Genomic DNA, 13,513 nt, shown 5'->3' on the forward strand with positions numbered 1-13,513 from the left:
ACCCGCGGACAGCTCTATGTCACTCTCCAAGCCTGTTACACACAAGGGGCTCTTTGAAGGAGCTTTGAAAGGAGGACAAGGGAGCAGCTAACATCTGGGTTGCATAAACCTGGAAAAGGATTCGAAGATGCCACTGCAAACTCCATGTGCAGAGTCCTGCAAGGGTTCTCATTTCCCATCAGTTTGAGATGTACCTCATTTGGGGGAACAGTCGCCATTTAGAAGTCAACCCTTAAAAAATTGTATCCGTCCAATGTAAAAAGTGACCACAATGGAAAAATAGCTTGGAAACACTTTAACCACAGGTGGCAAACCTATGGCACGCCTGCCACAATGAGCAGGTTGCTAGCACTGAAATCACTGAACGGTTCGCCATCACTGACTATAACAATTTCACAGTTCGCATACAGAAACTAGACCATTGGCAATGGGTCCATCTGCCAAGCTGACAAGAAGGAACTGACCAACAAATGGTCAGTCCAAGATGTAAGATACCAACGTTCATGTACTGAGACAGAAACTAGTTAGAATCACTTCTAGTATGACTTATTAGCATGAGTTAAAAATTAATTTCACTTTAGGACTTTCACTGAGTCCAAATAGCACTTGAGATTACTCCCATCAGCTTCCTTTTGAACTCATTGTTCCATAAACCCATAAAAGAGTGTTTTAGTGCATTGTTTTAAAAAAGAACAATCAAAGATTTTTCTGCTCAAATTTTCCTTTAAAATCTGTGGGCCTATTTATTCAGACCCTGAATAGCTTTCTCTTAGACCCAATAGTATGATCATAAAGCAAAATTAATCTAGGTGGGCTGGAGATCAAAGTCAGAGAATTGGTCCTCTCGTGTCCCTGCATTTAACCAAAGAAGTCTCCACGCCACTACCAGCCTATAATCGAGATAACTCAAGCCAGCCCCACTGTCCCCTATCAAGACTCACAAGATGTACCCAGTGAGTCTCAATGCAGACGCAGCGAGTTCAGTGTCTTTGATATTTGCTGTAGTTGTTGTTGAAGGTGCTCAAACAGGAAAAATAAGAGCTGCTTAATAACTCACTCTTTCCCAACACTGACGTTTCGCACAAAATCCAGCAGAAGACAGAGCCACACATGAAGAGCTACCCCACACCCTTGCTTTGGCAAAGTATTCCTAGGAAACCAGCAATAAATATCAGGTCTCTTGGCCATTGGCCTTCATGCCTCTGGCCTGGCAAGACAAAAAAAAAAAAAAAAAAAAAAAGTCCCTTCATAGCTGTCTGAAAGCTCTGCTGGCCAAACTTGCAAACCGCTGCCCACATTTCCCACAGGAATTCTACAAACCAGCGCTGGCATCTGTGAGTGCTATCTGGTTAGTAATTGAAACAAAAAAACTACATTCAAATGCTTAAAATTAAAGATGTTTGGCCATTAATACATTCTAAAAAGAACAGTTGGCCTTTTTTCAACATGTTGTGATTTAAATAAACTTGGAACTTACTGGAGTTCTGACATTCACCTACCCAGAAAACTCCCAAATTTGAAGGAACTAAAACCTCCCAGAGCTCAGTGAAAAGCCCAACCTGGTTCTCCTCACACTGGGGTCTTGTTATTCCACTTAAGATTGATGTCTGTGCATTGAACAGTACCTCAAGTTCTAATTACTTAATACAGGAAATAGTGGATTTATGTCATCATGCTAGATGATTTTCATAAAGATGTCCCAAACCTCAGGATTATTGAAAAGGGTCACTCCATTAACTTAGAAAGATCGAGAAATTATATTTTAAAATTGAAAGCAGACTAAACATTCAAGCAATAGAAAAATGGTTCTGTGAATTCTACGACATGTACTCAATGGATTGTTATGCAGCCCTTAAAAATTATGTGTGCAGAGAAAATATAAAGACATGGAAAAAGTGGTAAGGCTGTGGAAGAGTGAAAACATAAATACATAATTATAAGAACTCTTGGCACAGAAATAAAGACAGAAGAGAAATGCAAGAAAACACTAATGATAATTACTTTTGGATAGTCACAGGGTGGAAGTTATTTTCTTTTGACATTTTCTTATTTTCCAAATTTCTCTTAATGAGCATATGATGCTTTCACAATGGAAAAACATACACATTTTAAAAATGGAAAGATATTTTAAATCTTTACACTCTGTGGAAGTCATCACTTCATTAAAGTGGTAAAGCCAAGCAGTCAACTGTAAAGTTCTTTCTATCAAAATAGTACATTTGTTCACAAAACCGTGCAGCATCCAGGAACACCAGATTTGCATTCTGCATAAGCAACTCTACAGTAGTCACACTCACAGGAATGACCAAGAAAAGTTTCGAAAGCAGCGGTCACCGACACTCAAATGGAGTAAGTCACGCAAAGAGCAGATGTCAAAAGCACTTAGAAATCTCAGTATCAGGGATACATTATCCTGAAAGAAAGCCACCTGCACTAGGAAATCTGACCTCAGACTGTTCTCATGCAAACACACAGCTTCAGAAGATTTTAGAGAAGGAAAACCATAAGAAAAAGTTGTGCTGATTTTGTTGTTACCAGTGGCACAAACCACAGCCTTAAAGGATGAGCTGAGGTGGAGGGTGAGGTTGCCAGTCTCTGAGCAGACTTTATCTCCTGGGCTAAACTGGGTCTCTAACTCTAGATACATTACAGAGCAATTCCATCCACCAAAGAGAGACGGCCAACCACAGTGCAAGCTTTTACATTTCCTGATAGCATAGGGAGGGATAAATTTTATTTTAATAATGTACTTTATTTAATTCAATATATTTAAATGTTACAATTTCAAAATACAAAATCTAAAGATTCCTAACATGGTGGGGAAGAAGGAGCCCATCCCAGCCTCTCCAGAACCTAGAAAGCCAGAAATCAGCTACTCGGTAAGGAGGAAGAGAAGCCCTCTGAAGTCAAGCTGGAGATCCAATCCAATCATCACAGCACTCAAGGAAACTAAGGCTGGAGGATCACAAGTTCAAGCCCAACCAGGGCAACTTACAATGTAGTGAGATCTGACCTCAAAATTTTAAAATAATGAAAAGGGCCAGGAATATAGCTCATTGTGAAGGCCCTAGGTTGAATTTCCAGTACTGAAAAAAGAAAATGAAAGATAAAAGAACTATTCTCAGAATCAAGACAGGGCCAGTGAGATGCTAAGAAGCCTGGAGAAACAGAAAATACAGAGAAAGTACAGAGCAATGGCTCAGCAAGCATAGGGCGAACCCACAGAAGCCCCACAGCCCCAGAGATAACAAGGGACCAATAGTCATTGCTGAAAGAAAAGCCCATACTTGTTACAAACTGCAAACCCAGTGTGGGTGTTCACTGCTCCTGTGAAGCAGGCCAGCTTGCACAGCAGGCTCTCCTGCTCTGGAACAGGGAGGACACCTCACCCCCTCATTGTCCTCAAAACTAGAAGCCACTGGGGGAAACAAAAGACATAAACACTAAAGGCCTCCGGAGTGAACACAACCCAGGCAGCAACATACCACTGACTGTCCTGTGCAGTGGGAAAGACACGGCAGGAATCCACTCACACAGCACTGTCTGCTTCGCAGTGGGGACACCACAGGCCTCCTCTGTGCCTGGTGGATTTCAGTGCCTCATGGAAGAAAACCTTACCCATCAAAGGAGGAGGGTGTTAAGGTGTTAATGTGTTGTTGCATTGAGGCATTGTGGGTTCTCCTATGTGTTGCTGTTTGAGCTGTTGATTCTCCTGGAGAAGCTCTGCTCCTTACATGGAGCATTGCTTCCTGGCTCCAGAGGGGAAGACGTGTGCAGCTTGGTCTCCAGGATGAACTCGTCATGCTGGCTTCCTTGGCATTTACCTGACTGTGCCTTTTGTTGGAGAAGTGCGGGGCCTCCATGTCGCTGAGGATGGCTGTGGTGCCTTTCAGGACAGCCCTGGTCTTTGTTGTGAGTGTGACTTCTTGGCTCCAGCATAGAACCCTCATCCCACCAGCACAGCTCCTTCACCCTGCTGGCATAGACTTTCTGGCTTCCACCTCTGACCTTTGGGCCTTTGGGCCTCCAGTTGGACTTGTGGGAGGCACTGTCATGAGTTCTAGGTTTTTATCTGGACTCATGTGGGACATTGCTGTGGAATTTAGGCCCCTGACTAAATATTCTGTCTTTCGTGTTGCAGATAGATTTCCTGCATTTTCTTGTGTTAACTCTCAGCAACCATTATAAAAATAATACTATAAACTCCATGTCCTGATTCTAGTTGTTCTCCATACAACCCCTGACTACTCTTTTCTATAATACTTCTAAATGTAAATAGTTTATTAAATTATAAGGCACAGACTGGCAAGTTGAATAAAAAAACAAGACTAACTTCTTGCCGCCTACAAGAAACACACCTCACTAGCAAAGATATGCACAGACCTAAGATGAAAGGATGGAAAACAACATTCTATATAAATGGAATTAAAAAGCTGTGTAATAAGATTAGCTATATTCATATCCTACAAAGTAAATTTCAAAACAAAATTAGAAAAGACAGAAGAGGCCCTTTACATATTGGTAAAGAAAACAGGCCCACCAAGAAGATATATAACAGTTGTAAACACACATGCACTGAACACTGGTGTATCCTGTTTCATAAAAGAAAAATTACTTGATATAAAGAGATGCACAGATCCCAGTACAATAATACTGATACACTTCTATAGTTTGCTCTCACCAAAAGATAGGTAATCCAAATTTATTTTGTCTTTTTGAGACAGAGTGTCACTATGGGTTCAGGTTGACCTTGAACTCACTTTGTAGCCCAGGCTGGCCTCAAAGTCACAGTGATCCTCCTGCCTCAGCCTCCCAAGTGCTAGGATTACAGGTGTGCACCACTATGCCTGGCAGTAATCTAAGTTTTAAAAATACTAATAACAAAGAAATATTAGAGTTAAACTATATCACAGATAAAATGGACCCCAAAAGGCATCTACAGAACATCCTATACAACTACAGAATATACATTTTGTTTAGCACCTCATGGACTGTTCTCCAGAATAGGTCATATTTTAGGCTACAAAGCAAGTCTTAATAAATTGAATAATTTCTTGCATCTTATCAGATCATAATAGAGTAAAACTATAGCAAGAGAAACTATGCAAACACATGGAGGTCGAACAGTTCACTTTTGAATGGTCAGTAGGTCAGTAATAAACCATAGAATTTTTTAATTCATAGAATCAAATGAAAATGAAAACACAATTTACCAGAATCTCTGGGATACAGCAAAGAAAGTTCTATGAAAACTTATAGATGTGAGTGCCTACCTCAAAAACTCAGAGAGACCACAAATAACCTAATTATGCAACTTGATGTCTTAGGAAAACAAAACCAAACTAATAGGAAGGCAATAATAAAATTAGAGATGAAATTAATGGAACAGACTAAAAAACAAAATGCAAGGTAAGTGAAATAGTTTGTTCTTTGACAAGATAAACAACATTGATAAACCCTCAACCAAACCAGCCAAAAGAAAGCGAGAGAAGATCCAAATCAAATCTGTTAGCATTGCAGGCATGGTGGCACATGCCTGTAATCACAGCACTGGGGAGAATCATCACAAGTTTGAGGTCATCTTGGGCTATGTACTGAATTCAGGACTAGCCTGAACTACATAGTGAGACCTATCATAAAAAGAAATATTATTAAAGATGTTATAAGTCACACCACTGAAATCCATGATCAAGTTGAGTTCGTCCAAGGGATGCAAGGATGGTTCAACATATGCAAATCAATAAATACAATAATCACATAAATAGAATCAAAGATAAAAATCATGATTGTCTCAACTGCTACAGAAAAGACTTGACAAAATTCAGCATTCTTTCATCATTAAACCCCTGTAGAAACTAGGTATTGAAGGGTCATATCTCAATATATAAAAGGATATAGATACATAATTAACATATCCAATATCATCCTGAAAGAGGAGAAAATGAAATTATTTCCTCTAAAATCAGGAACAAAGCAAAGATATCTGTTCTTACTAGTCCTAATCAGTGAAAGTTTAACCATTATAAATGAGAAAGAAATAAAATGGATATAAAACATAACTATTTGCAGACAATACGATCATATACTTAGAAAACCCTAAAAATTTCAACAAAAGACTTTTAGAGTGATAAGTTTAGGAATGTATAGATTGGATATAGAATTAATATTTTAAAATTATAGTTTTTCTTTACATTGATAAAGAACTAGCTGAGAGAGTAATCAGGAAAACAATTCTGTTTACAATAGCTCTAAAAATACTCCAGGAATCAACCTAATGAACAGGTAAAAGACCTCTACACAGAAGACAAAAGAAAGAAATTGAAGAAGACACTAGAATATGAAATGACCTCCTGCATTCAAAAGTAAGCAGAATTCATATTGTTAAAATGTCCATGTTACCAAAAGCAATCTATAGTCTCAATATGATCCCCACCAAAACTGAAGTGACATTCTTCAAAGAACCACAAAATCAATACTAAAACTCACAAGATGGTTAGTATCATGGGAGGAATCATCCTCTTGTGAAATGTTTGAATACCTAGTGGGCTCCCAGATTCAATCAGCAAACAGCATTCCATGGCCTAGGGCAGGGGACATGAGCATCAACTCCAGCAATTGCCTCTACAGGATGGACCATGCCAACCTTACTTGATTTAAAACTGACGTCATCCGAAGTGCTCATCCATGTCTACCGGGACATCCATTTCTTAAGTACTTTCACATAGTATGAAAATTTGTAGGTGCAAAAAGTTTGTCCAGGGGGACTGGGGATTTAGCTCAGCGGCATAAGCGCCTGCCTTGAAAGCAGTCGTGAATTCGATCCCTGGTACCGATAAAAACGAAAAAGACAAAAAAAAAGTTTGTCCGGGTTGGAAAGAAATGAGGAACAAAGTCAAAGAAAAGGAAGATTTGAAGGGAGAGGTCTCACTTCCACGGCTGTTTTGTGGCTTAGGTTTACAATGGTTAGCAGTACAGTTAGCACAGTACTAACAGTGTAGGCAAGTAATGCCCCAGGGACTGTAGTTATATGTTTATTTACATGTGTGCATTACATGTGTATAAACTACGTACTGTTATACAGTTTCCATTTATACAATTGTATAATTATATATATTTGTATAATTATATAATTGCCTTTCAAATACATCATAAGTGGGGAGCCAATCAGTCACCACACCACATCATGAGTGGCTAGGAGAACTCTACCTGAGGCTCTTCCTTGCTGGGCATCCTGGGCTTGTCACTACCTTTCTGAGCCGTAATCTCATCTTTAAGATGGGGGCACTATCACCCACACCTCAGAGTTTTATGACAGTGAAGCAGGAAGTCTGAGATCTCCACACAGTGAAAAAGTGTTGAACCTAAACAAGATCACCGGCCTTCTTTGTTTCCAAGCATAATAGAAGCAGATGCTGGAAACCAGAATAATTTCCCAATGTCACCCAGTGATCAGGTACACGGTACTCCCACCCCAGCCTTTCTCTTTGAGGACTCTGTAATGTTGAGCATGCCTTGCCTCACTCAGGACAGACTATTGGACCCTGTCATGTTGATTCTAACCCAAGACTTTCTTCTGAGAACACACAAGGGAAACCACATATACCTGGCAGTGCCCATGTGCAGGTGGAATAACCAGCCCCAGACATACCTGAGCCCCTCTGGCCCTTCTACGTTTGTTCCTGGGTAGTACCCACAGGTGCCCAGGACAGGACCAAAATACTGTCTTAATGTTTTCTCTTAGTACTGTCAGGGTTTGATGGTGTTTTCCCCACCATCTTTGAGATGCATCCCAAAAATCAAAAGCATGAGGTGAGGATTCATGGGCAAGCAGTTCAGTAAGAGAAGACTTCCGGAAGTAGCTGGGAAGGAAGGTGAGAAGCTGGGGAGGATGCCCAGCTGGGGAGGATGCCCAGTAAGGTGTGTTTGCAGCCAAGTTCATCCTCCGCCGGAGCTCAGGGATGCTGAGGAGGGAAAATGAATCCTCAGAGCTTGTCCAGCTTAAGGCAGGGCAGCTCCTCTTTCATTCTCTTATGCCAAAGAGCAGCTGGTTCAAGTCCCCAAGAGCAGCACCCTGAAAGAGTGGCAGATGCCAGCCTTGAGAAGGAATGCTCACTGGAGCTGGGGTGAGTCCAGGAAGACAGGGAGCACTGAGCAGAACCCCAGCAGCTCTGCTGTAAAAACCAGCCCCAAAAGAGGACTTGGAGCTCTCTGAGCTGTCTCAGAACATAGAATTTCCCCACATCCTCTTTCAGCCCCATCTCCACACGCCCTGAGCACATCCCACCGAATCCATCATCCCAGGCTCCAGCAGGGGCCAGCAAGGTGCTTAGCAAATGAAACAGAACAGCCTCCTCAGCAAGGGTACAGGCTGCCACTCAGTATGAAAATTCAGCAGACCCCATGACAGGCTCAGGTGATGGGACGATGATCAAGCAGAAGACCCCTGTCCGAGAGCAGCTCCCAGTTGTGGGTAGTCTTCCAAATGGCAAATTCTGTCTGGTATCACAGCACATGCTTAGGATAATCCCATTCTCAACAGGTGATGGTGCCCTCAAAACTTCAGAATCAGCAATAAGACTTTTCAAAACATCGTCTCACATGAAATTTCAAAGAGATGGTACCTCATAAGGAATTGAACAGCTAAATAAAACCAGGAGACAGTCATCCTATTTCTAAGAAGAATGATAGGCATCTGGTCACAGAAGTTCTGAGTATCTGAGTTACTGGGGTAATGCCACAGACTCCAGTAACTAACACTGTCCAGGACCACCACAAGCCACACGTCGTCCTGGCTTTAGAGAGCTGCCCCCTTTCTTAATGAAACAAAACGTGCTATGCTGGGTCATGCATGTCCCAGCAGGTCATTCATGCAAGAGACCCTTCCTGACCCCACAGATGCAGCCCCTGGTGCTCATGCAGGTGAGGAAGCTAACCAGGACCACAGGACAAATCTTATGTGTGACTCTGAGTCAAAGCCCACACTTTTAACACCACACTAGGGTGGCAGTGGTGCAAAATCCACTAACCCCAGCAATTAGCTAGATGGTTCCAGGTATCTTTAGAGCACTGTGGCCAGCAGGGTGCTCTCTCTGCAAATGTGATGTTAGATAAGATCATTTTTCTCTTCTCTATACACTGTTTGCTAAGATCAGCCGGTAAAGAGAGACTACAGGGATCTATAGTGTTAGCCAGCATTTCAGTGAGACAAAGAAATCAAATCGATTTACCTTGATAGCTCATGTGGATTTTTTTCTTCCGCATGTGGTTCACTGGTTTTATTATTTTATCTTTAAAGTACATTTTCCACAGTACCTAAATGACTCAAAAGTCATTGATATGATTTACTGCCAGATCACAAATTAAAAGTACATTACAAATTTACCTTGCCACATGTTACAAGTAAAGGAAAAAAGAGGACAGAAAGAAAGAAAACAAGAGACTATGGAAGTGAATTTTAAAACTTACAGTTGCTGAGCTTTCTGGAGTGTTTTTAGTGCTGTTTATGTGTAAATCCGTGTGTTTTAAAGCATTTCTGATTCTAGTACTGTTCTCACAAAGAACATTTCTTTACAAATGGATGGATTTAAATGTCATGGAAAACGTGTGGTGAGTATATAATCTATTCACAATTAAACTGTAAAGGGAATACAAAATTCTTACCATCCCTTCAGACTCGACATGACAGAAATCTCTCTAGGAATATTTTCAAACACCACTAAGTTGAAAACATCCAGCACCTATGACACAGCTCCTATATATAAGCCATGGCCTGTGTGCCAATTCCCGATGGTTCTGGGTCTAAAAATGCAAAGCAACGAACCCAGGGCTGGCTGTGTTTCACCAAGGCAGCTCCAAAGAAACTTGAGCTTCTGAAGTGATTGAGCAGCACAAGTTTGCACTGAGTGTTAGTCATGAAAACAGAAGGGAATCATACTCCAATGTTTAAGAAATCAGAGAGAGAAAAGAAGCACACATTTAATTAATAAGTCAAGACCTGTTTGAGCCGCAGAAATCACAATGATAACCCAAAGAACACTTTTCTTACTTGCCATCAATGAGCACTTCAGACTGCCGATTATTCACTTGATTATCACTCTTGTGACGAAACTGGAAAAAAAAAATCCAAGTGTTTGTCATGGAAAATTATAAATCACATTTTATCAGCCCAATGGGAGCACTGGAATGATTCTGAGTTAATCTGTTTGAAAACCACTGCCACTGGTCCAACACAAACCCAGGTTTATACTTACCTAGAACCCAGACCCTTGACCTAGTTCTAAATCAACACTCATCTCACTAAAACTCACTCTGGGCATGGTCAGTGAAAGAATTCTAGCCACATGCCAGGCTCACGGTTCCAATTCTCATACGTTTTTAGTTACTTCTATGAAGACAGTGCGCTCTTCCCTCCACCACCTAGTCTCAGAGGAAGCCACATATATGAATGTCGATGACTTATCCAGGAATGGTGGCTTCCAATTCCCTCCCAGAGATGCTCAGAATTTTCCTAGAACATCATTCCTTCTGTTCTATGAATTTTTTGAAATCAAGAAATAACTTGTAACAGCATGTATTTTTATTCTCCCAAAACTCTAATTGTTAACAGCGATTTTTTTAATACCAAGCATTTAAAACAAAAAATCTGAATGCAATACTGAATCACGTTTGGTGTGAATTTTTGTTTCATATCCAAGTGACTCTACTTCTTACTGTATGCTCTAGTAATGCAAATATCTTAAACTACTCAGAAGAATCCAAATATTCTGAGATTTCCACGAGATAGAGAAGTTAGTGGACATTTAGATGAGTATTTCTTATCTGTCAAGATCAGATCACACCAAGTGGCCTTCGAGATGGGGGTAATAGAGAGACAGGGGGATAAACAGTGAGAGGTAAACACAGACCTCTGTCATCACTGTAGCCCGCATGCACAGGTGAGTGGGGCAGTTTCAGAGACAAGACACTGGGACTTCATAATCACAAGGTCAAGTGCTTTTTCTCTTTTTAATTCACAATGCTGTGTGAGCAGCACACCATGGTCTCACAAAAGGATCATTCCCACTTTGCTCAGGGGTCTGGAAACTGGATCAGAGGGCATCTGGAAAGGATTACAAGTGGAAGTCTCAAGTCCTATGTGTTGGTGAAAACATACCCACCGTGTTGGTGGGATCCTGTGTATCCCATAAAACATGGTAAATGAAGACAAATATATTAAGTGTGTGTGTGTGTGTGTGTGTGTGTGTGTGTGTGTGTGTGTGTGTGTGTGTGTGTCTGGAATGGGGAAAGGAGAGAAGAAAAGGGAAAAGATTATATGCATATAGATTATCTGTATATAGACATATAGATAGATATATGTATACATTATGATAGCCATATTACTAATCTCTGTTACTTTATCCGAAAGAACAGTTTATACTTTCATTGTTTGTTTGATCATTTTTTATACCTAAACCTTGTAACCTGAACAACTACTTCTAAGATAACAATATGCAATATATTATTTAGTGTTAATTTCCTACTCTGTTTTTGAAATTCTGTATCATTTCTATCCTTGTTTCTCTTTCTTAAAATAAAAAAGAAACACAATTGTTCATGCTTTGCTGAAAAAAAATATGTGTGTGTATGTGTATATGGCAATTTTAAAATAACTCACATCCAATTGATAATGCATAAAATTGTTGATTACGTATAAAACAACCACAAAAAAACAACTTGACAAGGACAAATCTTGCTTCCCATCTCTTTCTCACACTCAGTCATGGGGCTGGGTTTCCGCTGTCTCCCAGCAGCCTTCCCTAACTCTGCATGCCGCCTCTATTACCAACCCAGAGACTTAAGGGCATCATCTTCCCATGAAGACCGAGGCACTTGAAAAATACTACTTTGTGACAGTTTTAATCTCACATTATTGTTCTCTGCCTGCCTTCACTCAGTCCACTCATTGATGTGCAAAGTTCTCCCTACCCAATGGAACAATAGAAATGGAGACATTATTTTATGTAAGTGTGTGGCTTAGGGGGAATCACCTCCCCATTTTTTTTATTTGAAACTTTTTAAAAACTCATTTCTGTGTGTATTCCCTTTTTCCAATCCCCATATAGCTTGACACAGAAGGACATGGTGAACAGGAGCCAGGGCTCTGAAGCCAGATTGTCCCGCATAGACTGTGTTAAGTTAAATCCTGAGTAACCACAGGAAAACCGTATCTACTATGCCAGTAATAAATACAAAATTGAATCACAAGAGTTAACTAATCTAAAATGGAGGCAGAAAAATGTAGCAAAGAACAAATCGAGCATATAGAAAATAATAGCAAGATACTAGATTCAAACCTAATCACCATAAAAACATTAAACATAGATGAACTAAGCACTCTCATTAAAAAGCAGAGATTTTCATTTTGTTCAGAAAATACTGCCCAACTATATGCTTAAAGATAGGTGAAAGTAAACAACAGAAAACATGAGTATGAACTCGTAGGAGAGATCTGAGAGACACATAGAGATGTAGATCTATGTCACTGGAATATGAACGTATAAATAGTTATTAAGACCATGACATATTCAAGCAACCAGGATCAGAATATAGCTTATCTGGATTTAAGAAATTTGGTTTTTCAGGGGCTGGGGATTTAGCTCAGCGGCATAAGCACCTGCCTTGCAAGCAAGCAGTCATGAGTTCAATCCCTGGTACCGATAAAAAACGAAAAAGACAAAAAAAAAATTTTTTTTTTGGTTTTTCCCCAAAATTATGTCCTAAATCTTTGGATTGCAATTAGAATTGGACATTCTCTATGTTACACAGGCTTCAAAACCTTTACCATCTTACTCCTCACTTACTTGTATTAGTATTTTGATTTTTGAAACTTCTGATTTTGTAACTTCTAGTAGGTTGACTACAGTACAGGGCATATATTTACCAATTCCCAAAACCTAGACCAAGGAATATGATAAGGAATAAATAATATCACACTTGGTACCCACGGGTTGATTTATAAATCCAGCTTGTTTTCCATGAATTGGTTGCTCTATAAGAAGCAAATGGTGGGGCTGGGGATTTAGCTCAACAGGCATAAGTGTCTGCCTTGCAAGTCTGCAGTCATGAGGTCGTAAGTTCGATCCCCAGTACCAATTAAAAAAAAAAAAAGAGGAAGAAGCAAATGGCTAGCTCTTTCTGTGCTTTTAAACTTTCTCTTTACCTGCACCCTTCTGAAGCCCATCCCAATCTCTCTAGTGGGCTATGCCCTCTACGTACAGTTACACAACACAGCCCATGGAAGTGAACAGATATTACGAGTAAAAATAAGAAAACAAACATAGCATTTATTAACATGAAAATTATTTAAAATAATTTTACAAGTAAATTGAGTCAGCCTATTCATTCACGTGCAAACTTCTCTCTGTCAACAGAACCAACAGAAATAGGAACATTATTTTATCTAAGTATGTGGCTTGGGAGGGATGCTGAACATTCTCCATTTGGATACTCTCTGGCTGCAGCTACCCTCTGTCCC

At 40.1% G+C, this 13,513-nt stretch overlaps 1 protein-coding gene across 12 annotated transcripts in view; it reads right to left on the bottom strand.

The window, feature by feature from the left end:
• Atp8b4 (ATPase phospholipid transporting 8B4 (putative)) overlaps positions 1 to 13,513 on the bottom strand; it is a 227,871-nt gene that overhangs the window by 147,976 nt on the left and 66,382 nt on the right. For all 12 annotated transcript variants that reach the window (XR_010047426.1, XR_010047425.1, XR_010047424.1 and 9 more), the window contains one exon: positions 10,046 to 10,107. Coding sequence is in view for 1 of the 12 variants with exons in the window: in XM_013154709.2 (XP_013010163.1) it covers positions 10,046 to 10,107 (62 nt within the window). In the remaining 11 variants the exon portion in view is untranslated. The remainder of the gene's footprint in view (positions 1 to 10,045; positions 10,108 to 13,513) is intronic.

The sequence above is a fragment of the Cavia porcellus genome, unplaced genomic scaffold (genome assembly GCF_034190915.1).
Source record: "Cavia porcellus strain 051 isolate PalLab524CR breed Dunkin Hartley unplaced genomic scaffold, mCavPor4.1 scaffold_1, whole genome shotgun sequence".
NCBI classification, from domain to species: domain Eukaryota; kingdom Metazoa; phylum Chordata; class Mammalia; order Rodentia; family Caviidae; genus Cavia; species Cavia porcellus.